Here is a 27,660-nt window from a genome sequence, read left to right on the forward strand (position 1 = left end):
AAGGGCTGGTGTCCCACACCCCTCCAGAGCTCGAAATGGAGACCAGTCAGAGAAGCGGGTGCTCTAGTTAGCTACCAGTGTGTAGCGCGCGTGTCTGGGCCTGGGGGCCCATCACATCACAGCTCTCTGAGCGCCGTTCGGCCTCCCACCCGCATTGTGCGGCCTGGAGCTAGAACAAACGCTCTGCCTTGTCTGAGAGCAGCTTTAAATCCACCCGCCCATCTGAGTGCGAACGCCCGCCCTGCATGTACACTCACCCTCTCCTCCATCTGCAGACCCCACCTGGACACCCTCCCGTCCCTTCCTCCCTGTGCGAACGCTCGCCCTGCATGCACACCCACCCTCTCCTCCATCTGCAGACCCCACCTGGACACCCTCCCGTCCCTTCCTCCCTGTGCGAACGCTCGCCCTGCATGCACACCCACCCTCTCCTCCATCTGCAGACCCCACCTGGACACCCTCCCGTCCCTTCCTCCCTGTGCGAACGCTCGCCCTGCATGCACACCCACCCTCTCCTCCATCTGCAGACCCCACCTGTACACCCTCCAGCCCCTTCCTCCCTGTGCAAACGCTCGCCCAGCATGCACACCCACCCTCTCCTCCATCTGCAGACCCCACTTGTACACCCTCCCGCCCCTTCCTCCCTGTGCAAACGCCCGCTCTGCGTGCATACCCACCCCTCCTCCATCTGCAGACCCCACCCTAACACCCTCCCGCCCCTTCCTCCCTGTGCGAACGCCCGCCCTGCGTGCACACCCACCCCTCCTCCATCTGCAGACCCCACTGTGTACGAAACCCACCCTTTCCTCTTTGTGCAAATGCCCACCCTGCATGCACACCCACCCCTTCCTCCATCTGCAGACTCCACCTGTACACATCCCTGCCCCTTCCTGTGTGCAAATTCCACCATGAGTGAATATCATCTGCTGTCCCATGCGTGCAAACCCCATCCTGTGCAAACCCTCCCCTGTATGTGCACACATGTCCCATGCATACAAATCCCACCCTGTGTGGATGCCTGTCCCCTGTGTGTGCCAGTCCCAACTCGTGCACAGCCCTCCCCGTCTGTACAAACTCCACCCATGTGCAGGCTCATCCGTGCTCTCCTTGCCCCCCCCACTTGTGTCAAGTGCCCCTAGTAAAACACATCAGTGATGGAATCCCCCTCCCATCTGCACACAGCTGGGGCAGGGGTGGGGGGGCAAAGCAATCCTGCCGGGGGGGGCAAAACCCCTGCAGTTGCATCCTGGGGGTCAGATGTGATGGGAGCACAGCGTTCCCCACCATGCCCTCTGGCCACAGTGTTACCCCTGCATAAGGGCTGAGCCAGCTGGGACAGGGGCCCGTCCGGGTTGGCCGAGGGTTCAGGTGGTGCCGGGGGCTAAAAGAGCGCTGGTGCTGGCACGCTGATTTTCTGTGCCAGTAGTGTTTATTTATGGTCAACAACCAGCCCTGGAAGAAGCAGCCCCACCACTCATGTGGGCTTCAGTCCCTTCAGGCTAATTCCCCCTGCACCTGCAATCCAACAGCTGCCCCAGCACCGCCTCCTTCTCTGGACACGTGACTGACTCCAGTCCCCTCCTTGGCCCACACCCTGGAAGGGTTACAAAGACGAGACCTGGAGCCTCTGGGGAAAGCTGTAGCCAGGGAAAGGGGAGCGCAGGGCTGCTCGAAGGGTCCTGCATGGGGAGGCAATGGGGAGGTCTAGGATGGGGACTGAACAATGGCTGGGCTGTCCTAAGCCCTGGGAGGAACATACAGAGGGCCCAAGAGTCGAGAGGGCAAGTGGATGGTGGCCAGCCAGGGCACTGGGAACACCAGCTCCTGCCATTCTCAGGACCCCAACCACAGAAGCAGAAGAGTGGGAGGTGGATACAGTGTTTGGGGCTAGACAGACTCTTGCAATGACTCCCCTTCTGTATGCTGGTCACTTTCACTTCTCCTTCCCAGGGGTCTGGCTGCCAGCCCCTCCCTCCAATGCAGAATCCCCCGGCCTGCTCCCTCCTGCTCTGTGTTACTGACGCTCTGGGGAAGAATGTTCTTTAAACCACCAGTGACCCCCGAGAGCGGCAGGATCCGGGCACTGGGGCTGTGCCAGCCAAGCCTCCCAGTGCAGCAGGGACTGTCCACTAGCCATCTCCCTGGGTTAGGTTTCCCGCCTGAGGTGACATAAGGGGCCAGCGGGGATCACGGGTCACCCCATGAGAATCTCCAGCAGGGAAGAGATCCTAGACCGCAGTGATGGTAGAAGGGGGAGTGGCACACCTGCCATCTGCATTTGCTAACACATGGGGAGTCTAAGAAGACAGCAGTAAAACCCCTAGTCCCATGCCCAGGTGGGAGTGCTGGGACATGTGGGGTACCCGGATTTTTGGATGCCTGGGGGCATGTGGAGCTGTCTTGGGAGGTGGGGGCTAGGCTAGCTTGGGGTGCATGGGACTATCAGGGGTTCTGCTAAGCTAGTTGCTGACGGGCTGCAGCAGAAAGCCAAGCAGGGGAAGAGAGGAGGGAAAGCGAGCAGTGGCCAGTGCTTTCCGAACCGGGACCTGGGGAGGGGATGGGAGCAGGCTGGTTGTGGTGTCCTCCCATTAGTGAGTGAACCAAGCTTGTGTCCTGCCGATCCTGCACCCCCATGTCTGGGGACCAGAGGCCACGCCATCTCCTCCTGCCTGCTGTCCATTGCCTCCTCTGCCAGTCAGCAATGCTCTGCCAGCCGTGTCCAGGAGCTCAGCGGAGAGATGGGGTGGGGAAGAAGGAGTGGCCAGTTTGGCGAGACAGGGGAGTGTGTCCTGGATCCCACATGCCCATTTGCTGCCTCTGGGCATGGTGGGAGCGCAGCTCACACGGTCCTCTCTCTCTGTCCCGATGCAGGGCAGAGCGGCCTGGGGAAGTCGACAATGGTGAACACCCTCTTCAAGTCGAAGGTGAGTCGGAAACCTACAGGCCCCGGCTATGAGGAGCATGTCCCAAAGACAGTGCAGCTGCAGTCCATCACCCACGGTAAGGTCCCCTGCTCCTCAGCCCTCCAGGAGCCGCGGGAAGGACCCCTTCCTCTCCCACCATGTCTTTTCCTCTGGGAGCCCCCATGACATCTGTCTCTCCAGGAGCCCTCTTGCAGCCCCCTGTCCTGCCAGATGCCCCACCCTGACCCCCTCCTCTGTCCCTCTGGCAGTTCTGGCATAGCCTTGGACCCTTCCCCCCCATGAATGGCAGAGTGGTCTCTTTGGGCCCAGCAAGGCCTCGCCCTCGTCCTATGGGCCCCAGCCCTCCCTGCCATCCCCGGCTGGCTGGCGCTTGCTAGTCTCTTCCAGACAATTTCAGAAGCGCCTGTTGCCCTGGGAAACAGAGGCTCCTTTGCAAGTCTCCGGCTTGGTCACTCCCTGTCCTTAGAGTGACCCCCCCAGGGGAAGGCCTGCCTGTCCGTGGATCCTGCCTCTCTGCTCCAGGCAGAGGAGTGAGAGCTCAGCAGGCATGGGGGCACTTCCCTGGCCACGGCAGAGCTCCCATTGACTTCACTGGGGCAGGATCTGGCCCCATCATCCGCGTCCTCCCAGCCTGGCCTGCCAGGGTGCCCCCGGGGCTGTTGCTGCTGCCCCCTGGCCTGGGCAAGCCTAGTGGATGGGATTCGCCACACTGTGCCCCAGGTGCTAGACAGTCACCAAGGTCCTTCCCAGCTCCCACAGCTGCTAGTTCCAGGCCTGGATGGCTTTGCTGCATGTGTCTGGGGAAATGCCCGAGTGGAGTGTGCCCAGAGAGCAGTGGGAAGCCAATGGGAGCTGGGGAGGGGCTCTGTGCAAGGGATGCCCAACGGGGGGTCAGGGGACTCCTGGAGCCGCCCCATGACCTTGCACCCTCTGCCCCCACTAGTTATCGAAGAGAAGGGCGTGAAGATGAAGCTGACTGTGACAGACACGCCGGGGTTCGGTGACCAGATCAACAATGAAAACTGGTAGGTTCCACCCGGTTCTGGGGACCCCAAGGGCAATGTGAGCTGGATGGAAGGGAGCCCAGCATTGCTGGCCAGGGGTGGGCCATAGAAGGAGGGGCACCAGGAAAGGCTTAGTCTGAGCAGCTAGTTGGTAATAACGTGACACCCTGGCACCACAGGGTCATACCCTGGCACTGTGGACTCTGCCTTTCAGCTGTGTGAACTAGATCCATTGAGCTCCAGGCAGTTACTATGGGGGGTTTCACAGGAGACACTAAAATCCAGCTCTTCTCTGCTCTGTGGGGACACCAAAGTTCTTGGGACACTTCTGTAAGAGTTAGGGATTTGGTTAAAACACCACCCCCTTCCTCCAGCCCCACCTCGCCAAAGGCTTTATGCCACACTATCAGATCTGAGCACCTTCTGCTGTGTGCTGGTGCTGCTCTCCGCCCCAGAAGTGGCTGCCTTTCAGTGGTGGGTGGGACAGTTCCTGTGCGTGCAGTGTGCACAGTGCCTAGGGGATGCTGGTGATCAATCTCTTGCCTCCTCTCCCATTGCCCAGTTGGGACCCCATCATCAAGTACATCAACGAGCAGTACGAGAAGTACCTGAGAGAGGAGATCCTCATCAGCCGCAAACAGAAGATCCCGGACACCAGGGTCCACAGCTGTGTGTACTTCGTGCCACCCACTGGCCACTGGTGAGCCGTGATCAGTCTCTGCCTGCTCCTGAGTGCCCAGTGCCCTGCCTGGCTAACCAAATGCCCTGCTGAGCTGACCTCTCCCTAGGCGAGGCAGGCTGAGCCCTTTGCAAGGGATTGGCTGGCTCATGGAGCTGCTAGTAGGATGAGGAAGCCGGCTTGCCTCCGGCCAGGGCACTAACCAGCTCAGCTGGCTGGGGGCCGGTGTGCAGCATGTGAATCTGTCTTTGGCCAGTTCCTAGTGAAGGAGAGTCCACGTTCCGGCTGGCCTCCTGCTGCCCACCTCAACGGGCCTCTCTGGGTCAGCCCCACTGCTAGGGCTGTGTGGGTGAACTCACCTTGCTGCTGCTGCTATCAGTCACTGGAGGCCTTGGCTCTTCATTCCCATTGGCCTCTCTGCTCTGGATACCTGGTGGTGCCACTGGTCTGAGGACAGTGGCTGGCCGTCTCTGCCCCAGTCCGCCAGGGTGGGGCCCATGTCCGGGGGGAGGTGGGGAAAGCAGCCTGAGCATGGAGCGTCTCCAATCTTGTTGCGCCAGTGCCCCCCTCTGGCCATGCTGAACAGCCAGGGCTTTCCCTCCCAGGCTGCGTCCCTTGGATCTGGAGTTCATGAGGCGGCTGAGTAAGATTGTCAACATGGTGCCAGTGATCGCCAAGGCGGATACCCTGACCCTGGAGGAACGGGCCGAGTTCAAGCAAAGGGTGAGGGGCCTTGTAAGGGAGAGATGGAGCTCTTACCTCCCCTAGGAGGAGGGCAGGCCAGCACAGCTGTGCACAGGAACCCCAGAGCCCTTGGGGCAAGGCTGGGCATAGGCAGCATGGCTTGAGGTGCCTCTCAGGGTGGGTTGGGGGCTGAGCAATGTTAAAGGGACTGGCCAGGACCACAGCACCGAGGGCCGGCCTGGGTTAGATTGCCTCAAACAACTGGGTGGTCTCCAATAGGGCCAGGGCAACCCAAAAGCCCACGGGCCTCTTGCGGTAAGACAGAGGCGTCTTATGTGTCTCTTCTCCCCACAGTCTGAGAGAGGCACATCAGGGACAGAGAGGAAAGCAGGAGGGAGGCAGCAGCTCATGGTCACGGCATCTGACACCCGAACGGTAAGGGGTTTAACCTGAGTGTCCCAGCCAAATATCAGCCTCCTGCAATGACACCCCTGACCACTGAAATCCCCCCATGCGACGTCAAATTGGATACAGGGTTCTAAGACACATAGGTAGTGTTGCTGCATGCTGTTAACAAGTTCCCACCACCCCAGAGGTGGCCACATTTTCAGTGGTAGGAGAGATTCTATGCTCTCATGAGGGCTTTAGGATGAACGGTAAGCCAACTCCATTGCTATCAAGAGCAATTTCACAGGCGCTGTCTCCGGCAGATCCAGAAGGACGTGAAGGCCCCGGCACAGCGTCTATCCCCAGGAGGATTTTGATGACAACCCAGACGACAGGATATTGAATAATAAAATTCGCGTGAGTGCTGGGAGGCTGCGTATGGGGGGGAAGAGCTGAGCTGGGTGGTGATTGGCTGCGGTGGGGTACTCTGTGTCCCTCTTTGGCTGGGACAGGCAGCCGGGCAGCTGTGCTGGGCAGTGACAGCAGCGCTGAGGAGGGAGCCTGCCCCTGAGTGGCAGTGCCAGGGCTCACTGATTGGAGAGGTGGGCCTGTCCCAGTTCTACACTGACTCTGCCCCCTCTTCCCATCCAGGACAAAATCCCCTTCGCAGTGGTTGGAGCAGACAAGGAGCATCAGGTGAACGGGAAGAGGGTCCTGGGCCGCAAGACCAAGTGGGGGATCATTGAAGGTAATGGGACCCTCGAACATGGGTGGGGCGCAGCTCCTAGCATTGAGATGGATCATGTCTCCCAGTTCCCAGTGGACCCCCGCTAACACTGGTTCTGTCCCGCTGTCGTGGCTGGTCTGTGGACGGAGGGTTTGGAGGGCTCCTGAGCCTTGGGCTGGTAGATCCACTGCCTCTCGCAGATGCGACCCAGCCAGGGACCTGGTTACACCCTGGTGAAGTTGGGTTCTCCAGCATATCGCTCCTCTTGCATCTGCACTCCCAGCCCCTGCTGTTTTGAGCAGGCTTCTGGAGCCCTATGCCCAATGGTGCCCTTGTGTCCAAAGCCAGCTCCAGCTGTCCTCCCAGCTCCTTCCCAGGCCCACTGAACGGGCCGCCTTTCCAGGCCAGCTCCTCCTCCATGCCAGAAGGTTTCCTTTGGCCGTGAGAGTAGGCTGCGACCCAGCGGTAAGCAAGGGCTCAGGTAGAGGCACTCAGCAGCAACAAGCCTGGCTCTTGGTATTGAGGGTTTCTGGTCCTGCCCTGACCCCTGAAGCTGGCATTGGGGCAGAAGGAGTGTATGAGGCTTAAGGAAAGGTGCCCAAATTTATTAGAGTGGGGCAAAGGTTCAGATTGGCCCATCCTGCCCATACATCCCTAGTCAGGCCCTTCAGCCCCCATCCTGGGGCCTGTGTGTGTGAGTGTTGGGGCAGTGGGCAGAGTGCCAAGCGGCTGGGACCCTCCCCAGAGCTCCGACACTCCGCGCTTGCTCTAGGAACTCTCCTGTGCTGAGCCCCCTTCCACTCCTGTAACGCGGCCCAGCATCTGTGGGATGCAGCTGTGATTGCGCCACTGCCTTCACCTCTCGCTCCCAGCGATCTGCCAGGCTGCTGTGATACCTGGCACCTGCAGCAAGCGCCCCTCCCAGCATCACACCTGGGCTGCAATAAACCTGACATGCGGGGCCTCTGCCCGCACCCAGGGAAGTGCAGCAAGCAGGTATCCTCCCAAGCCAGCCATCCCCTGAGCACTGATGCAGGCAGTGCAGCTGGGAGCTCCGCCCCAAGAGACCCGCAGGATGCAGAGGGGCCCAGTGGGGAGCTGGGGCAGCTGGAGCCTGTCTGGGCCCTGCCCACTCCACTCTGGAGCTGTGCTGCTCCTTGGGCACCAGAGATCGCAGTCTCTGCTGAGAGCCTGTTGGCAGAGCTGGGGTGAAGCGTGTGCAGCACCAAGCCCATCTCTCGCAGTCAGCACAGACAGGACATACGCTGCACTCGGGTCACCCTGGGGGCAGCCTCCTGAACTAGTCAGAATAACGCCAACGTGGAACGTAGCCCGTTATATCTGCCAGACGGCCCTTAACTTTCCGCCACCCTCCAGCACTGTGTGTGTAGTGTGTGCTGGGGTCCATGAGCCTCATCCCCAGGCAGGGACGCTGTGGTGCTCTGCCATGCCTGTGCTCCTGCATTCTGAGCAACGGGACCACCCGTCCTCCCCCCTCATCCCAAGCAGTTGCTGTAGCCTCAAGCCCTTTCCCCTTGTGAGCCCTTGCACCTGCGCCTGGCTGGTGCTGGGGGTCAGCTGGGGCCTGGAAAGAGCTTCTCTGGCGTGCGTTACCAAGGGCCTCTTCGTTTATCAAAGGCAGCTGGAACCGTGCGGCCAGGGCGCTGCCAGGTAACCCATCAGAACGCTGGCTGAAGGCTCCCTGCTGCTGCTCCGTGCCAGAGGGAGAGCTTGCCAGCGTCTCGCCGTGCATGGAGGGGACTGGCACGGCTGGAGGGGGGAGCTGGCCTGGCGCTCCCACACCCATGCAAAGCCAGGCTGACACACCAACACATGAACCCCTAAGCACGCGCTGTGTTAGAACTGAGGAACTGAGCCGGGGGACACACGTAATATGACAGACGTGGGCTGGAAGGGACCTCGAGTGGCCGATTAGTCCAGCCCCCTGCGCTGAGGCAGGACCAAGTAAACGTAGCCCCTCCCTGGCAGGTGTTTGTCAGCGGGCATTCCAAGCCTGTATACCCACGTGCAGCCATCATACGTGTGCTACTGTGTATTTGTATTATCGCAGGGCTCCCACCCCGGCCCCATGTACGTGCACGCATGGTGAGTGCTCCCTGTCACTCACATACCCAGACTCTCACTGCACATGCAAAGTCTCTGAACACCACTGGACACATAGCTACCCCCGGGAGCAGCCCCACAGACACATGCCTCCACGTACGAACACACGTGCAACCCTCAGCCATGACTAGATCCCCAACAGAGACGTGCAAACCAGGGCTGTTCCTGGGTCCCCCTGCAGTGCTTGTTGGAGTCCCGTTGCTGTGTCCAGTCCATCCGGGCAGGCCTCATGGAGCATCATGCTTTGGCCGCTGCCTGGACGCGGCACCCTGGAGTTGGGCTGCTCTTTTGAACACAGGGATGCTGCTGTTCTGTTGAGATTGCAGCTGCCTGGATGTTGCCCCTGCCTTCCCACCCTCCTCCACCCTCACCCCCACCCCAGTGCACATACATAGGAGCCTGCTGCCCCCTAGTGACCACCTGCCTCCTTGCAGCTCCGCAGCAGGAGTGAAGGGCTCCTAGGTTCCTCCGAGGGCACGATCTAGTGTCCCAGTAAAGGACAGAGCGGACAAGATGCAGTTAAAAGACAAGGCAGGGGATGGGATGGTGGCAGGACATGGGGTGCTGCTCTGATCAGGGTGGCTTTGAATGCATTCCTTAGGCATCCGAGTCGCTCCCGTTCTCCACCGGGGTGGAAGGGTCTACAGATAGTCTGTGTCTTGTTTTTCAGTGGAGAACCCAGCGCACTGCGAATTCCCCCTGCTCCGAGACCTGCTCATCCGGTGAGATGCCTGGCTGGGCCCACCCCCTCTAACGCACAGGGAGAGGGGTACAGCCCCAGGCATGCAGGGTGGGGTTGGGGAGGGCTTGGCCCCGGCTGGGAGCCCATCCCTGTGCGGGGCTCAGCACCCTCCGCTACCAGGGAAAGCCGTTGGAGTTGGGTCACTCAGCGGGGAGTGCAGGATTGGGCTGGGGTCCTGGAGGGGAAGCCATGGGACAGTGAGGGCAGCCCTCGGGGGACTGGCAGAGGGGGTGGTGCTACTGGAGGGAGAGGGAGGGGGCTGGAGCTCCTCATAGTGGGATGGCTTTTAAAGCACAAACTTAGCCTATTTGGGGGCCTCTGGCTGCAGGGCCTAGGGCCTGGCTAGAGTTGTCCTTCCTGCCCCTTTACCCCCTACCTCTCACTTTCCACCCGCCCCAGTTCCCACCTGCAGGATCTCAAGGACATCACCCACAATGTGCATTATGAGAGTTACCGCATGCAGCGGCTCAACGAGAGCAACCGGCTGGCGCTGAGCCCCGTCAACGGGCTGCTGGGGAAGGATGAGGTGGAGAGCAACCTCTGAGCAGTGAGAGCAGGGCGTCCTCCTCCCAGACAGCGCCCACAGACTGGCTGAGGGGGGAGGAGATGAGATCCCCACCCACTGGACAGAGCTCCTCTGTTCTCACTGCCCTGCTCAAGTGCCCTAGTGCTGGGCCAGACACCGACTCAGCCTGCACCAACATCTTCTGGCCGTGCAACAGCCTTAAGCAAGGAGCAACTCCTGGGGGGCCATGCCAGGTGCTGCCTCAAGGGCCCCCACTGCTCCCCATCCGTTCCTCCTGCTTTCCCCACACCCGTCCACCTTGGCGACTTTGCATGGCGCTCGTAGGTTCCTGGCACACGCACCCCCTGCACCTCTGCTCCCCGACAAGCATGCCCCAGTTCTGGAGGGAGCCCTGCCCTACCAAAGAGGCACAGTCTGGAGCCAGTGGGCCTGAACCCCTGTGACGCACCCACAGGAAGGTGTGTTGGCACAGGGCCTTTCCCAGCTCATGCCGTTGCCCCCAGGACTCGGGCAGCCTCAGGACTGCGCTGCTGAGAACAGCCTCCCCTCCTGATCTTCCCTACATGGGCTGCTGCCCTGAGCCTCCAGCTCCTTCGGGAGTCCCTGCGCCTGTATCCCGCAACGAGGGGGTACTGGAGTAGAACACTGCCCCGCATGCTGTGGGGCAGAGGGAGCCTGGGGTGAGAGAGGCAGAGCTAGTCCTTCCTGCTGTGGGGTAGAGGGAGCCCTGGGGCTCGGGAGGCAGAGCCAGCCCTTTGTGCTGGGGGATGAGCAAAGCTCTGGGAGATGGAGGTACCCAGCCAGCCAGCCAGCCAGCCTCTCCTATGCCCTTAGGGGACAGCCCTGTGGAATTCCTCTAGGGGCTCTGACCCATCCTACAGAGGGCTAGAGCCTGTTGCTACCCCACAGGATTAGGGAAAAGATGGGATGGGCTGTGCTAAGGTTTGGGGAATAGCAGAGGAGGACGGAGGCCCAACCGACTGCCCGTTGGGCAGAGTCACCAGCACTGTGTGTTCAAACTACACGTGGGCTGGGAAAAGTTGGGGGAAGGGGGGTGGGAAGATGGATGCAGGCTGCCCCAGCCAGGGGGAGAGGCATTGGTGGGAGGCCCAGGGCTGGTGCTGAGCTCCAGGCAGCGGGAGGAGCGAGAGGTATCACTGGGGAATCCCCCCAGCCCGCAGGGCGGTGCTTGGCCATTTACTCTCCTCTGTACAGCTGGGGCTGGGGCTCATTCTCTCGCTGGAGGCTCTGGTCACCCATTAAAGATCTCCCTGCAACCTTGGCCTGGTGCCTGTTCATCCCCCCACAGGGAAGGGGGCCATGCAGAGTTGTTCCCACCCTGGCCCCATGTACAGCGCTTCAGCCAGGGTCCCCTTCTTGCAGCCGCCTGGTGCATCTATGCCTGGCCCATCCCTGTTTGGACCCCCTTCCCCGCTGGGACCTTGGCCTTTCCCCAGATGGGGGCTAGAGGCTAAAAAGGCCTGGGGGCCTTGAGCCATTGCCACTGACAGGGAATGAGCAGCGGGGCTCTTGGGACTCCTTCCAGTCAGAGAGTCCCCTCTCCCCCCATCCCAACCCGGCTGTGCTCTGCCTGAGGCTTCAGACTAAGCTCCCCGAGAGGCCAAGTGCCTCGAGACTGAGCCTCGAGCCCGATAGGGAAGGCTGCAGCCAGCCCCTCACAGGGACAGAGGAATCAGCAGTGGTCAGCTGGGGCAGTGCCTTGGCCAGCCTGGAACGGCCCACGCTGCCAGCCGCCTTCTCCACAGGGCCCTCCAGCCAGCTCCCCTGGGCCATTCCCCCACCCTGCTCCCTAGCCCCACCCTCCTAGAGGTCTGCTTGGGCACAGCTGACCCCAGCCAGCCCAAGAGTGAGCTGAGTCCTTTTCACACCTGGCCCTGCCCCTGCCCCCTTGTCCTTGGGGCTCAGCCCTGAGGGGGCTCCTCACACCACATGCTCATGAACCGTCTCCAGCCGCCTTGCCCATGGGGTCAACACAGCAGGCTGCTGCATGCCCCATTCCTGCCAGCACCCCCCCAACCCCCCCGCTGCACTGTAGGTGCTGTTGGCTCCTCAGCAGACTCACTCTGCAGGGCACCTGGCACAGTGAGTTGGTGGCAGCTGGCAGGAGCGGGACACATGGCTGCTGCCTCCCCGACCCCCCTGGGCAGGAGGAGTGAGCAGACCCAATCCGAACCCAACCCTTGCAGGCTGGCCCCTCGGGCTGCAAGGCTCTGCTCCCCACCTCCTGCCAGCAGGGGCCAATGCACCTGTAAGGGCAGCGGGCCAAAAGTATTGGCACTGGGATAATTGCCCTAGAGTCCCCAGGTGAGAGCAGAGCCCTTGTGGTGGGTACTGTCCAGCTGGCACGGCTGGCCCCAGCTATACATGCAAGCTGGCAATGCAGAGCTCCATGCAGGACCTGTTTGTCTAGGGGTGGGAAGGAGGGCAGCTCTCTGCATTGCCTGGCAGCTCTTAATACGCTCCCATGGGGCTCTGCAGAGCCTGCCTTCAACCCCAACCCCCCCGCCCGTTTAGGGCTGGCCAGGAGCTAGGGCTGAATGGTGCTGCTGGGAGCTCTCCAAATGGTCCCACCACACCTTTGCCAGCGTGCCTCTTTGCTCATGCTGCAGGCCCATTTCACTGCCCATCACTGGTTGCTAAAGAGAGTATAAAATACTGCAGACTGGTCGCCAGGGCATAAAAACACCAGCTCCCACCAGCCCAGCCCCTGCCGCTCCCCCTGAGTACAAGGGTGGCACAGGGTCACCGGGAGCATGCTAGGGGCTCTCCAGCCCCAGCCCCAGCCACTGTGCTGCCTGCCCTGGGGAACAGGCTGGGCTTCCAACAGGGGCTGTAGCTCTATGTGGCAAGGGATCACCCCAGGACTAGAGGAGATCCCCAGGAAGGAGGGCATAAGACCCTGCACCACCATTCTTGGGTGAATCCCTGCTCTGGGCTGGATCCCAGTGTGGGGCTGGCCCGCAATTCTGGTAGGCCAGTTAACACGCGGACAGTGCAAAGTCTGCCCCTGCAAAGCTTGTTTTCTCACTGGGGAAAGGAAACTCCAGGCCCCGGTCTGGCACCAAGCAACGGTCCGTGGCTTGGCGACCTTAGCAAGGGGCTTCGTCCCCTCCTTGGACCTGGATTCTCTATCTGGAAAATGGGGCTACCTCTTCCCAGAGGCTGAATCCACTAGCGAGCGGGAGGTAATATGGGGACAGGGACAAGCCAGGCCTAGATTCTGCCATTCCCTTCATCCAGAGCAGTGGGGCCCTTTACAGAGCTGGATTCCTCCACATTCCCAGCTCTGGGAGTAGCACCGGCCTTTTCTCTCCAGTCACTGCACTGTCCCGCCTCCACGGGCTCTGGCAGGACCTGTTAATCATTCGCAAACAGCAGAGAAGAAATCTGGCCCTGCCCCAGCCTGCGCCCCCACCTGGCTTGCTCCTCATTACCAGCAGTGTGCCGGCGGGGACTAGCGCTGCTTATCACGTCTGCCCTAGCTCTGCAGGTAAGGAGAGGTGCTATGAGCCAGGGGGCCCCTCTGCTCACTAGCTGTCTCCATCTCCCCTAGCCAGAGAGAGCTCCCACCCAGAAATACCACAGCCACTGATTTGGGGATGCCAACCTGTGACCCCCTGCACCTGATTTTCAGTGGGACTGAGTACCTTACCTGCAGCTTGATAGCAAGGTGAGCCATAGCCACATGGCCCTGCCTCTGGAAACCAGGCCCCAAGTGCCCAAGCTGGTCACCCAAGCGCTGAGTTCCCAGGATCGGGGGCCATTTTTACATGCAACTGCCCGTGCCTGGAGCACACTGCTCTCCTCCTCCTCTGCCTCCTTTCACCACCCTCCACCCCTCAGGAACCCAAACACAATAACCTCGCACATTCTGGAGCACTGCCCGCACCAACGCATGTGCAAACACTACCTGAATCCCTTCATCCAGCAGTGAAATGCAGCCACCTCTGGGGGTGGAATGCAACAGGTGTTTGACAGAGCCCAGCAATGTTATAATGCACCAGCTGGGATGTGGATGGGTGGGAGGGCAGGCAGGTAGAACCCAGGAGTCCTGTACCCAGGCTTGTGCTTCAATCTCAAGAACTGTCTCCAAGTCCCTTCTCCACTGGGACGCAGGGAGCAGCCAGGAGAACCATGCTCTGCTGTGAGGAACAAAATTCATCAAGTAGCACGGAGCAAGCCAAACCCACAGACAGAGTGCGCCAAAAGGCAGCCTCCTACAGCAAAGGCTGTTTCCCCCGCAAGGGGCTGGCGTGTCAGGTTCTCAGGCCAGAGACCAAAGGAGCGTGAAGCACTAAATTATGCAAAGAGCCGTTCCCAGCTCAGCACAGCTCCCATCAGCTCAGCTCTGGCCAAAGCTGCTGCTGAAGGATTAATGGGGTCCTCGCCCAACTCACAGCCTCTGTCTGGTAGCTGAGGCAAAAGGCCTCATCCTGCTAGTTCTTACTAAATGGGATTACAAGTTGTGGGGGAGAAGGGGTTAATAGCTCCTGATGTGCAATCCCCAGCAGCCCTAGGCCTAGCCCTACAATGAAAGTGCAGGAGGAAGAGAGCCAAAGAGATCTCCCAAGGATGATAAATGGGGGCCAGTCAGCACCAACTCAGTCTGGATCACTCCAGGGCTGAATCCTCTAGGGCCACTCCTCCACCTGAACCTCCTCAGTCTCACCTGGAACAGCTACTGCATCATCCAGCCTCCTGCCACACACACCCCAGGGCCTCGCTCCTGCACCCACAACCCCTGGCACCTACATGGAGCCAGCTGCAGGGTCAGGACCTGGCTTGGTAGCACCTCTAACCTCAAGCACATTCAGCTGCAAAGAACACCAGCTATCTTCACATTCCTGGATGGCACCTCCCATTCTCTGGGGGCCATGCAGCCTCACCCTGTCTCCACCTCCCATCAGCACAGGTGGGAACCTCCTGGCATGCACCCCCCTTTACTTTACAAAGAGAAGGTAAGCATGTGGGCTGCTGGCTGCTAGCCCAGCTCAGGGGAACCGGCTCGGGGGGGTGGGGGGGAAGCACTGAGGTGAGCAGCCATGGTGAGCTCATGGCACCTTGTACCACTGCCACGTGCTACCGGGTACTAGGGCCTGATTCTCCCTGGCCCCAGCTGTGCAGTGGTGTAGCCCTATTGACTTCGTTGCAGTGCCTCATTTACACCAGCGTGGGTGAAATCTGAATCAGCCCTGTGAGCCCCACACGTATACACACGCACCTCGCCCAGGTGTTAAGGACCCCATAGGGTCGGGGGGCAGCAGGCTCAGTGAGGTGTGAGTCTGTGTGGACAGAAGCTTTGGAGCATGACAGTGTGAGTGGAAGGGGCAGGCGATCTAGTTACACAGAGTTGCCAGGAACCAGACAGCTGCAGCGACACCACAAGTTGCTCTTTAACCAGCTCCCTTGTTAATGATCTACTCTGCTGCTGCCCTGCCTTGAGCCGAGAGGCTGAGCGAGCACAGGGGCACCTGGAATTCAGCTCCAAGAGCGAGCCATGCAGCCATCCCCCTCAATGCCAAAGAAGCCCTTCACCAGCCAGCACAGTGCAGGCAGAGAGCCGGGGAACAGTGCTGTGAACGGGACCCTCCTGCTCACTCCAGGCTGGGCTCAGACAGAGCGTTGGATAATTGGCCATTTTATTAAGTGTTTCCTCCCTAGCTCCATCTTCCTGGACCAGGGGCCCACCCCCTTTGCCCAGATAAGAGCAAACTCCAATTGCATCCACTCTTCCGGGTGCTCCACTTGGGTGGTGCTGCAAGCTGGGCAGGTAGGCTTTGCCCAAGATTGGCACCGCGCACTCTGTTCTAACAATACAGCCTTCCAGACCCCCTCCAGCCCTTCACACCCAGTGCATGCCAGCCTGGGCCAAGCTTCATGGGCGAGGGTGCCTGAATTTCTTGCCTTCCCACCTGGCTCTGCAGTTTGAGAGGCAGAGGTTGCTGCAGTTGGCACAGGTTGCTGGGGTTCTCTCGTGCCCAGGGCATCATGCCAGTCATTGAGCTGAATTTCCGCTCCTTGATCACCCCTGTGGGGATTGTCCGGTTCTTTGAGATCTTCTTGTCCTGCATGGCCTTCAGTCTGGCGGCTGCTTCTTGCCACTTCCAAGGAACCTATGGGGACTGGTGCATGTTCACCTGGTGCTTCTGCTTCGTGGTGTCCATTCTGATCGTGGTGCTGGAGCTGTTTGGCTTTTCTGAGAAGCTGCCGCTGTCCTGGGATGACTTCACCAGCGCCTTCACCATGCTGGCAGTGCTCATGATCTTCACCTCTTCCATCATATACCCTTTCACCTTCATCGCCAACACTTGCTCTGGCAGCAAATGTGCTTATCAGGCAGCAGCTACAGCCATGTCCTGCGTCTGTTTCATTGCCTACACCATCGAGGTTGGACTGATCCGAGCCAGGCCTGGAGATTGCAGCAGCTTCCTCAGCACTATCCCTGGCCTCCTGAAGGTGTTTGAAGCCTACGTTGCTTGTCTTATCTTCTCCTTGGTGAGTGACCCCAAGCCATAAAACCGAACCCGGCCAGCAATGGTGCATAGCTGTCTACAGCATCTGCTTCATTGTCACGCTGCTCATCCTCATCCTCACCATCGGCCGGTGTCTCACCTACATTCCCTTCCCTTTGGAGAAAGTCCTGGTGGGTTACAACGCCTTGGCTGTGCTCCTGTACCTGACGGCTGCCATCATCTGGCCTATCTTCAACTTCAGAGGGAACCCCAGACCTAGTTCATGTGACAGGCTTTGCTTTTGGAACAGACTGCTGGGCGTGACCTTCCTTACCTTCTTCAACCTCATTGCCTACATCGTCGACCTGGTGTACTCCTCCAAGATGGTCTTCGTGACCAGGACTGCCTAACAGAGCCACGCGTACCTGGGGGGGTACGGTGGGAGCCATCAGCACTGAAGTGGTAGGAAGGGACCGGGGCCGCCCATCGCGCAGGGGGGAGCTGCTTTGGCCTGAGCTGTTTTGCATTTCTTCCCCCACATTCTAGCCTTCTTGGCATGTCCATGCACCAGGGGATTCTGTGTGCATTTGATTTGGCTGCTGCTCCAGGAGCTGCAGGTGGCTACTGCTGGGGCCCATGTGCTGTTGCAGGGAATCAGAGTGTTCCTTGCAGGATGTGTTTGTAGGGGAGGGGAAGGGACAGAAGGTGCTGCCTGTTGCCCGTGTGCACAGTAACCTGTGAGTGAGCCATAGAAGGGCAGGGACATCAGGAATGGGGGGGATCCAAATCCAAAGCCCACTGAAGTGAATGGGAGACTTTGCATTGATTTCAACCTGTGTTGAATTGGGCCCTGGAAGCCCAGGGAGCATCAGGGGGCTGGGGCTGAGCCTGGGTTACTGAGTTCTGGCTAGTTAGTGTGTTATGATGCAGCCACCTGCTGCGACTTGGAGAAACTTTCCTGTGCCACAAACTCTGGTCTGAAGGCAGGTAAACAGCACCCAGGGCTCCCACCCTCCCTCCAGGAAATGAACTTTCAAGGGCTGTGGCTATGCAAACAGACGGGTGTGTGGTTAGAGGGCTGGGTACCAGCCGGGGAAGGGAGCATGCCAGGATCTGCAGCAAGCAGGACGTGGCAGGTAGCAATGGCTGACAGCAAAGGGGTGACATCGGCATGGCCAGCCCCAAGAGTATGGGGCTATTTTATGATCAGTCAGGCTAGTGTTCATAGACCTACTATCTGAGGGGCTCACCTTTCCAGGAAAGCTCCCCCCTCACCAGCCCCATTAGGGCTAAAATCCAACCTGCAACACATGACCCCTTAAGACACTCTCACTACTCAGCTGGGCCTCCACTTCCCCTCCCGATCCCTGGGGCGTGGGAACTGCCATTCTATCCTCCTCCCTACCTAATAGGCAGCTTCCGCATTCGTGCTCCCCTCTACTTCCTCACATTCGCCTGAGCCACACCCCACCTCAGTCTGGCACCGCACCGTTCCCTCCCTGTTCCCTTTGGCAGCCCCACAGCCCCATTCCCGGGTCTCCACATTCTCCAGCCTGACCCTCACATGGCCACTCCCACTCCTGCGGGCAGCTTGGCTTCTTCCCCGCTGGGAGCAACGGGAGGTGGTAGCCATTCCTGCTGGGGGAACTGAAGGCGCTTGTTTACCTGCAGTGTCAAAGGGACATGGCAGCCGTCTTGCTGAGGGCAGCCTGTGGCTTTGGTACTGCTGACAGTGATGGGAGATGGCCACCATTTAGAACAGGGCTAAACTGGAAGGCAAAAATGAAACAAAATTTGTGCAGACCCGTACATGTGTATACATAACATTGCAAGGCTTGCCGTCATACCAGGGGGGCTGGCACCGGGCCTGGCTTTAAGCTCTGTGTGTGTGTGCTAGCACACACAAGGTGCTAGCACAGTCCCGAGCCATGGACTAAGCCAGCAATCTATGCACAGCTATGTGTGAATCCACCCACGTGTTTCTTCCCATTCCTTTTCAGTAAGCAAAAAGTGCATCAGCATGCACGCAGTGTGAGCACCCCCTGCCAAAGCAGTGCATTGTCTCTAGGGGCAGCTTCATGTTCCAGCTTTATAGTCCTCCTGAAACCTGAGCGAGCTGTCCTCGTTCCCCAGGACAGACGCTTAAAGATGACGCGCAAAGGAATTTTTTTAAATGGAGCTTTTGCTCTTTTTTTGGCTGCTTTATGATTGCATAAAGGGAGAGCAAGAGAGCGAGTTTTCCTGCTTCTTTTGTACTTTAGAAATCTCAGGACTGTCATGTCTGGTCTCCCTGGTTTTGTTGATGGGTGTGGAGGTCTCAGGGATATACAGTGTGAGTTCTCACAGCAGAAGCGAAGGGCTGGGTGTGTTGATCTTTAGCAGCAAACGCAGCCTTTCTTCAGAATGTTAATTTGTCATTGGAGTCAAATATGCCTGAAAACCACCCCCATCCCCCCATCAATCCCCCCCAAAACAGTCTGATTCGACAGTCCTTCATCTCACCCGCTCAGGTACTCAGCTTTCACTCTCTTGGCTTTTGCGATCTCATCATTCCGCAAGTTCTCCTGTCACCATCGAATCTTTCCAAGCTAGACAGGACTTGAATTGAATTGTGAAAAACAAGCAGATTTTTTGTTTCAATGACAAACCCTTTCAGAGCGTCTTTCTCCATCATAAAGAAGCAGTAAAAGAACACAAAGCTAATGTATTGTACCCTTTGCCCGGTCACCTTTGGGTTGTGACCTGGAGAGAGGCTGGGGAAGTCTCAGTCCATGGTTTCTCCTTTGGCTGGTATCAGCTCTTCCAAGAAAAACTGAGTCAACATGATGGGGAAAGGGTTACAGAAGTTTCCCCAGGAAAGAGTATCCCCCCTCTAGTGATTAAACTGATTATATCCGAGCTGCTTTGGGGGGATGGGGGCATGGTATTAAACCTGGACTCTGGTGTGTTGCTCAAGTCGGGGGTATTAAGGCAAAAGCAACTTCAGTGCATTTGATTTTATATCTGTCCAAGCCTACTGGAGTGAAATCATGAAGACTGCAAACCCATGGATGGAAAACCCTTCCCTGCCTGCAGCATTCTCAAGGTGCTAGCACAGTCCCGAGCCATGGACTAAGCCAGCAATCCCAGGCAATGCACAGGAAGGGCTCAATCGCAGTGGGATACTTACCACGTACGGAGCCGTAACTAGGCCTGGGACAAGCAAGCCTATTTGTGCCCTGTATCATTTGTTTTGTCATTTTTCTGACACATTTTTCCATCCCCACCCTAGCTTTGCACCCTGAGCAGCTGCTCCACTCAGCCCGCCCTGTTTACGGCCCAGACTGTGCACATCACGTGTGTGTTGATTGTTTCTGGGGTCAGGTGCACACTGTAAATAAAGTTTACTAGCACGGACTGACAGTTTTAATGTCTTGCTTTGTTTTTTGTCTGAGCACGTGTTTCAACCCAAGCCGTTATGGAATCCCTGGGCCCACAGCACTTTAAAGAGGACGTTGTGCTTATGGTACTCAAGTGGGCTGAGTTCAATTCCTGGCTCTGCTACAGACATCCTGGGAGATGTTGGGCAAGTCATTTAACCTCTCAGTGCCTCAATTCACCAGCTGTAAACTGGGGATAATACCAGATTTCTCCCACCCTCTGTTTGTCTCATTTATTCCCATTGTAAGGTCTGTGAAGCAAGGTTTGTCTTTCACTATGAGTACACAGAGTGCTTAGCACAAAGATATCCTGCTCTTGGCTGAGGTTCCTGGTGCTACTGCCAATTTATAATTGTTGCCTTCTTAGTGCGTCCAGAACAATGGCTCTAAGACTGAAACTTCCTGTTTCTCTAATGCCATCACAACTAACGGGCATTCTCCCATTTCAGTCTGGCTGAGCAGAGTGGTGGGTTTAGTGATGTCTGAACTGTAAATTATCTATGGCAATGAGTCCCAGCATGCAGGGATTTCTGTGTTTGTTCCCAAAGGAGACCGATTCAGGGAAATAGGGACATCAGGTCTTGCTGCCGAACTGCAGACCCTGTCCCCGCCGCTGCTGTCACAAGTTCCCCTCATTTCCCATCGGTTGCTGGGTTTAGTGAGTGGGTGTTGGTTGCTTGTGATAGACAGGAGATCCCATGGGATGATCTGGGGGTACCTTCTGGCCTTATGCTCTATGACTATGAGTTGGAATTCAGTGGCAAGAATGCAGTGACCCTGCATTCACTTCTTCGGGGGAGATGTCGCTCATCCATTGGCTCTCCCATTAGGAGAGATGCTGGGGCTCTGACTTGAATTACCCCGTGACCTGGACTCCAGTGTGGGGCGATACCTGCCCAGGGTAGTCTAAGGTAGTCCCAAGGAGTCACCTGCCCCCAGCCAGCCCTTCTGTGTGGGGCAGTGAAGCAGAACATCCTGGGGGTGGAGCAAGACCTTGGGAGTAGTAGGGAGTGGGACTTCTCCAGCAACAGCTGGGACTGGGAGCTGCAGCAATGGGCCAGGAAGAGGCTCCAAATTGCAGATCATGGCAGATACTGTCAGGTCCCCAGAGTGCATGGCATGCTAATGGGGAGATACTATGTATACTGGGAATGGAAGCTCCCTAGAGGTCTGGTTGGGAGAGTCCAGCAGGGCGTAGGTCGGGTAGGTGTCTCTGGAAGGCACAGGGGCACCCTAACGGTGCCCTTGAAATGGTAGGCAGCTTTTACTGGACTAACCGATCTGGCTTTGCATTTCTATGCAGTCATCCATGGATCTCAAAGCACTTTACTTTCAGATCCTCATGAAGCATAATTCCCATTCATCAGATGGAGAAACTGAGGCACAGATGAATGACATGACCTGCCCAAGCTCAAGGTGGGAGCTAGTGGGAAAGTTGGGATCAGAGTTCAGCAGTCCTTGCATTAGCCCAGCGGTTCTCAAACTGTGGGTCAGGACCCAATTTTAATGGGGTCACCAGGGCTGGCTTAGACTTGCTGGGCCCAGGTCTGAAGCCCAAGCCCGAGGGCTTCAATCCTGGGTGGCAGAATTCAAGTTACAGCCCCCCTGCCTGGGGCTGAAGCCCTTGGGCTTCAGCTTTGGCCCCCCTGCCCAGAGTGGTGGGGCTCGGGCTCCCCCCGAAAAGGGCAGCAAGGTTTAGGTGGGCAGCTCAGGCTTCTCTCCCCCCCTCCAGTAATTTTTGTTGTCAGAAGGGAGTCTTGGTGCAATGAAGTCTGAGAACCCCTGCTCTAGCCAATAGATACAAACACCAGTAATAAAAGCCCCAGGCAGGCTTTCCGGAATCCAACTTTCTTTATCAATGTGTGGGAAGCAAAGCAAAGTGCTGCCAATGCACTGGAAGGGCGGCAGGTGGCAAAGTGCAAAGAGGTACAGATCAAAGGAAGGAGGAGCCAGGAATGGGTCGGGGCTGTAGTGTCTTGAAGTTCTCTCCATTGCAGTGTGAGAGGAAGGGAATGCTGAGTACACTGTGTGTGTTGGCAGGTTCCCACCTAGTTCGCATGAAATAGAGGATATTGTTTAAGGATGTGTGAGCGTCAACCTTACAATGAAGGTGCAGCCTGTGAAGACTACAAGTCCCAGAATGCAATGCTACATGTGCACCACGCCCTTGCAGGATACATTGCGGAAGTCTGTCAGCTGCAGTTTGGCCAGCCCCTCATTTGGACTTAAATGGTAAGAGCTTTGGGGCAGGGAGTCTGTACGTACAGCGCCTAACACAGCGGGGTCCTGATTTATGGGTGGCATCTAGTAATACAGTACAAATAATTGCTCTTGAGCTGCCATCTAGTGGTAAAACTTGGGGATATCAGTACAGACCAGGCCAAAAATGTGTCCTGGCTTGACCCTGCAAGTGTCTGATTTATAATGCCAGCCTGTTCCAGCCCTGCCTGTTCTGGGAGTTGTGGTGGTACAGCATGGAAGATGGAACGGGGGGCACTTACATTGTGAACACCAGATCAGATCCAATGTGGGTCATTGTGACCTGCCAGCTGGTCTGTAGAAAGGGTGTGTGTGTTGTGTTATGTACCGGGAGGTGTCAGCCCAGTCCCTAATGCAGAAGTGTCCACACTGACCAATCACAGCTGACCCATGGGCTGGTTGGGTTTGCAGAGGGCTCCCCTAGGGCCATGTGGGGAAGTTTGCCCTGCCTTCGCTGGGCCTGTCCTGTGGATAAATGCTGCGATTCCCTCTCCAGGGCTGCGTGCCCCGTGCCTCTCAGCAGCACAAGGGGTGAAACCCCTCTCTGGACAGCGGGGCCTGCCCAGGCCCTGTTCTCTGGAAAGGGAAGACCAGTGTGAGGAATAGAGAGCTGCTCGGTGATAATCTGTTACCACGGTATGTTGGCCTGGTGTTTTCTGTAGCTCAGTGCCTCTCCCTAGGGGAGCTGTCGGGCAGGATAGAGGTGGCTCAAGCGGTGGTATGGGGATAATGCTGCCAGCACTTAGTTCTGGGGACTCTTGCTCCATCACTTGTTAAGCCTACAAAACTGGTTTGACTAGGCAGGACAAAGCCTGCTGAGACTAACAAAGAACGGGGCAGGATTTAAAAGCTGCTCTCGGGACAGTGCAGGGGGAGGGGGAAGCAGATGGAAAAGACATGCAGACACAGGAGCCTGGGGGAGGGCTAGCTGGAGAAGCTGGGCTGCCTAGCTCCAGCTGGGGACGGTTACAGTAGGACTCTAGGTCAGACACATGCACGTACACTAGTTGTTCGAAAATCCTTCTCCCTCTAGTTCTTTGTCCCTGCTGTTAGACAATCTGCTGTTTGCAGAAAGCACCGTATTCCTGGTCACAGGTTCCCATAGGGAAGAAATGCAGGTACCCCAAATGCCCCCACTCTGTCAGAGTTACAGGGCCAGCTGCACCTTTGGCCCCCTTCTGGGCTCAGGCCCCCTGCCCCTCTCGGGCTGGGAACTTGTTTGTAACAGCGACAGACCCCAGTTATCAGTGGGCAGGATTGAACCTGGGGTCTCTGGAGCTTGGGGTCTTTGGAGCTTGTTGCATGAGCCTCTACCGCAAGAACTAAAAGCCAGCTGGCTGTTAGCTAAGGCTGTAGAGCAGACTCATTAATCTCTCTCTTTAAATTGTCTCGGTGCCACGAGATGGGACAGAACACCACACCCTGAAGGTGTTTGGGTTACAAACGTACCCCTCAGGCATCAGGCCCCCTACCCCTCTCCAGCCTAGGCATGCACCCCTCTGGCCTCAGGCCTCTTGCCCCTCTCTGGCCTAGGCATGCACCCCTCCGGTGTCAGGCCCCCTTCCCCTCTCTGGGCTGGGAACGCACCCCTCGGGGGTCAGGAACCTGCCCCTCACCGGGCTGGGAAAGTACCCCTCCAGCGTAAAGCCCCTTGCCCCTCTCTGGCCTGGGAATGAATCCCTTGGGCATCAGGTCCCCTGCCCCTCTCCAGCCTGGGCACTCAATCCTCCTGTGTCAGGCCCCCTGCCCCTCTCCAGCCTGGGAATGCACCCCTCCGGGGTCAGGCCCCCTGCCCCTCAACGGGGCTCAGGCAACCCTCTGAGAGCAGGAGCCTTTGCTACCACCTGCGTGTCACCCTGCAGGGCCGATGGGGGTTTGGGCTCCGCAGACAACCCAGCCAGAAGCATCAGAACTCCTTGCCTGAGGAGGTTGTGAAGGCTAGGACTATAACAGGGTTTAAACGAGCACTGGATAAATTCATGGAGGTTAAGTCCATGAATGGCTATTAGCCAGGACAGGTAAGGAATAGTGTCCCTAGCCTCTGTTTGTCAGAGGGTGGAGATGGATGGCAGGAGAGAGATCACTTGATCATTACCTGTTAGGTTCACTCCCTCTGGGGCACCTGGCATTGGCCACTGTCAGTAGACAGGATACTGGGTGGGATGGACCTTTGGTCATTAGTATGGCCATTCTTATGCTCTAACCATCTCAGCACTTCCCTTAAGGCCTATGAAGGGGAAGCTGCCCGCTGGCCATCATGCATCTCCGACCAACCCCAGACAGCCCCTTAGTGTGATGGGGTCTGCAGCCCCTCTCTGGCCAGGAAGGGGTTCGGGAGAGCTTGTGGGCTCAATCAGCCATGCCCTGTTACACCTGTGAGCAGTGCCAAGTCTGGAGGGAGGAGTTCAAAGAGGAAAAGCCCAGCTCAGTGGGGGCTGACTGGGGGGGAAGGGGTAGATCTACTGGAGGGAGGCCAGGACAAGCCTGAGACTGCTGGATGCCAGAGCCTCCTTGAGGCAAGTGGGCCGGGCATAGGCTTTGTCCCCTGTGACTAATCCACCCTCCTTCAGGGATCTGTGGAGGAGTGAGCATTGGAAGGGGCTGAGAGAGAGGCCTAGAGACAGGCTGAGCTAGGAGGTAGCCAAGGGAGGAAGCAGTGGGGCTGAATAGACAGAATTTATCTGGTTGCTACAGGGTCCTGGGTTCCCTGTCGGCTCCCAAGGGATGGGGGCATGAAGGCCCCCCGGTGACAAGGGCTGGAGAGCCAATAAATTCTGAGGTGAGCCTGAAGGCCCAGCAAGAAGCCAGGAGGCTGCTGTTGAGCTGGACTCAGTTTACGCCCAGACAGGTGAGACTCGCTGGCCAAGTCGTAAGAAGCAATGAATGACTGCAGGGCTGGAGCAGCCGTTGGCCGGGGGCACCCGTAGAGAAGACCCTGCTATGCCACACTCAGCCAGGAAGGTGCACGCCCATGGTGAGTTCCTCTTCTACACTGTGTGAGAGGCACGTACACAGATATCCAGACAGAAAACACCAGCTTAAAGGCGGGCCAATGGACTGGAGTAAATCCTGTCAGAGCAGCGCCACATTTGTCCCAGAGAGCATTCTGGGTGTCACATCCTTTGGCAGGCCCCAGCCACGCCCTTGGCTCCACTCTTGGAGCCCTGCGTGGCCACAGGCGAGTGGAAGTCAGGTACCAGTGTTGGTGGGGACAGCAGTACAGACAAGGTCTCTGCCAGGGATCTGCCCAGTGCCCACGCTACAAATGCAGCCCTGGCAGGGACCCTGCTCTCACCGTGGGCTAACCTGGCCCCCCCCTGTAGCACAATCCAGAACGAATCTGTGTCTCAGAGCAAGACTCCAGGCTGGTTCTGGATCTGGCCTGAGACTGCAACCCTGCTCCAGACTGGAACTGCTTCGAGTTGGTTCCCCAGTGGGGTTGCATTTATAGCCTAGTCAAGCTGGGGTGGGGGGATGGGCCACAGGGAGCCACCATCCCCACGAGCTGGGACTCAGCCTGCAATGCCAGCCACGTGCCCACAGATCTCCTGGCATAGGTAGGGGATTCTGAATACCTTAACAGCTAGGGGTCGGGCGCGTGCACGAAAGGAACACCGGTACCGGAGCCAGCACACGGTGACTCCAGCGTGAGGAGTACCAGAGAGGACCAAAAGCTGCAGTTTCATGCAGGGACGTACACAGCCCTGGGCCAGGTGGGGAGATGGGAGACATATCTGTATCCCAGGGGGATCCTGCAGCCAGCAGCCAGCAGAAGGAAATTGGGAGGCACAGGGATGTAGCTGGACAACACGCCCATGTGCAGCAGGGCAGCACCCACACCCCATCCCCTCTCCTGCCAGGCACACAGGCAGCCACCGCCAAAAAAGCAGCAGGAGAGGCACCGCTGCAGGAAGTGGGAGACATCCTGCCGGAGGGGGCCCTATTCGGAGGCCAGGCCACCAGGGCGAAGCGCACGAGGCCAGCACCCGTCTGGACACAAGCTCTGAGCCTCAGTGGAGGCTCTGCCCCCTGGGCTCCCCCTCCTGCTGCATTATGGCCTCCACTGCCTCCTTTTCCTCCTCCAGGGAGCCAGCCTTCTGCTCTGCGTCCAGCTGGGGGCCGCCTAGGTGCCACCCCTGATGCCACTCAGTGCCGCTGCAGCTCTCGCTCTCCTCCTCCTCTGGTGCTGGCCCCTCCGTTCCTGGCCTCTTCTTGGCTGGGGAAACATGGGGTGCTTGGACACTGCTGTGGGCCCCCCCCACATGCTCCTTGCCCCTCCCCACTCCGGCCTCGCTCGCTGGGTTCTATTTCTGACATGCCCGAGCATCACTCCGTCCTGGATTTCAAGTGCTGGCACCATGCCTTGAACCTCTCCGGCAGCACTAACAGGAGACCCGCCTAAGTGTAGCCACAGCATGGGCACAGCACAGGCTTTGGCTGCTGTCCAGGGAGCTGGTAGGTAGATTGGGGGTGGCTGAGCCAGTTTGCACCTGTTATAGGCATTTCAGATGCTTAGCTAAGAAACCTATGAAGAGGTGTTGCCATGCTCCCCCCCTTCCCCCACACAAGGCCCTGCATCAAAGCCTGGCAGGGTGGGATGCCTTTTCATTCACCAGCCAGCCCAAACTAGGGGCGTGACCAAGCGACTGGCTGAAAAGCCCAGCACGCTCAGAGATGCAGGGCTCGGCTCTGCCCTTCACACTGCGACTGCTCGGGGCTGGGACTCCAAGAATGGTGCCAAGGCCGCAGACCTGAGCATGCCTCCAGGGGACGCACGCCTGCCCTTGACGCAAGCACCGCACCAGTGAGCTGCTCTAATTGTGCCTACGAGGAGCTGTGCTCCATAGAACCTCTGTCTCCCAGGATTGATACGTTGCTATAAAAAGCAACCTGCAATCCTTCAGCTTGCTCTATTCTGGGCTCCATTTACCAAGTCGCACGCTTGCAGACTCTTCATCCAGCAGAGCTTCAGGATGTGTGTGTGTCAGCACACAAGTGTGGCTGTGCCGCTCAGCTGGGGCAGTGTGATGGTGTGTGGATATGACTCACTTGGCATGTGTAATCTGCTTTGCTGTGGGGAGGTGAGGGGGGTGGGTGGGCACGTGATTTTCTGCTTCAGTTTGTGTTGTATCTCCATGTGACTTTGCTTTTGTGTGTGTCTCGCCTGTGAGTCCCTGCTTGGGTGGGGTCCCCGTGCAAAGGTGGATCCGTGAGCTTCTGCCATCCCGCTCACTGGGCATGAGTTGTGAGTGCACCTCAGCGCCAGGGGGCATCTGTGTATGTGTGTGTTTCTTGGCCAATGTCCAATTCTCCCCTTGTGTGTGCCATGCCATGTCAACATGGGTGAGGCTCTGCCTTTCTGTGTCCGAATCTGCAGGGAGAGAGGAGGCTTATTGGGTAGGAATCGCCATGTTCAGGCATAGAGAGGTGACTTCCCAAGCAGCAGAGAGGAGGGCAGCGCTCCATGGAACTGACCCTGCTCCTGAGGGAGTCAGTGGCACAACTCACTGACATCAGTGGGCGCGGGCACAGATGTCCAGCAAATGCCAAGGTGGAGAAGGTTTTCCAAGGGAATTGGGAGAGCCACACACAAGGAAGTGAGCAGATCCCAGTGGCCACAGCACACCAATGAAATGTTCTGGGGGATTCTTTAGCACCTTGGGGCTATAGCAGAAGTCAAGTATAGAAACCTTCCACCATCTCACAGACCAA

The 27,660-nt window shown here is 58.0% G+C and overlaps 2 protein-coding genes across 2 annotated transcripts in view; both read left to right on the plus strand.

Annotated features, from left to right (window-relative positions):
* SEPTIN12 (septin 12) overlaps positions 1 to 11,079 on the plus strand; it is a 65,657-nt gene extending 54,578 nt beyond the window's left edge. Inside the window, 9 exon segments of the mRNA XM_038419912.2 lie at positions 2,872 to 3,000; positions 3,868 to 3,949; positions 4,491 to 4,628; positions 5,213 to 5,330; positions 6,002 to 6,027; positions 6,029 to 6,095; positions 6,330 to 6,426; positions 9,200 to 9,251; positions 9,671 to 11,079. Coding sequence (XP_038275840.1) covers positions 2,872 to 3,000; positions 3,868 to 3,949; positions 4,491 to 4,628; positions 5,213 to 5,330; positions 6,002 to 6,027; positions 6,029 to 6,095; positions 6,330 to 6,426; positions 9,200 to 9,251; positions 9,671 to 9,815 — 854 coding nt within the window. The 3' untranslated portion in view covers positions 9,816 to 11,079.
* A 148-nt stretch (positions 11,080 to 11,227) lies between these two features.
* Positions 11,228 to 19,161, plus strand: LOC119862715 (myeloid-associated differentiation marker homolog). Its single transcript, XM_043493653.1, is given in 3 exon segments — positions 11,228 to 16,330; positions 16,332 to 18,160; positions 18,197 to 19,161. Coding segments are annotated over 2 exon segments (873 nt in total). The 5' UTR covers positions 11,228 to 15,806; the 3' UTR covers positions 16,681 to 18,160; positions 18,197 to 19,161.
* The last annotated feature ends 8,499 nt before the right edge of the window (positions 19,162 to 27,660 follow it).

Source organism: Dermochelys coriacea, chromosome 10 (genome assembly GCF_009764565.3).
Source record: "Dermochelys coriacea isolate rDerCor1 chromosome 10, rDerCor1.pri.v4, whole genome shotgun sequence".
NCBI lineage: Eukaryota > Metazoa > Chordata > Testudines > Dermochelyidae > Dermochelys > Dermochelys coriacea.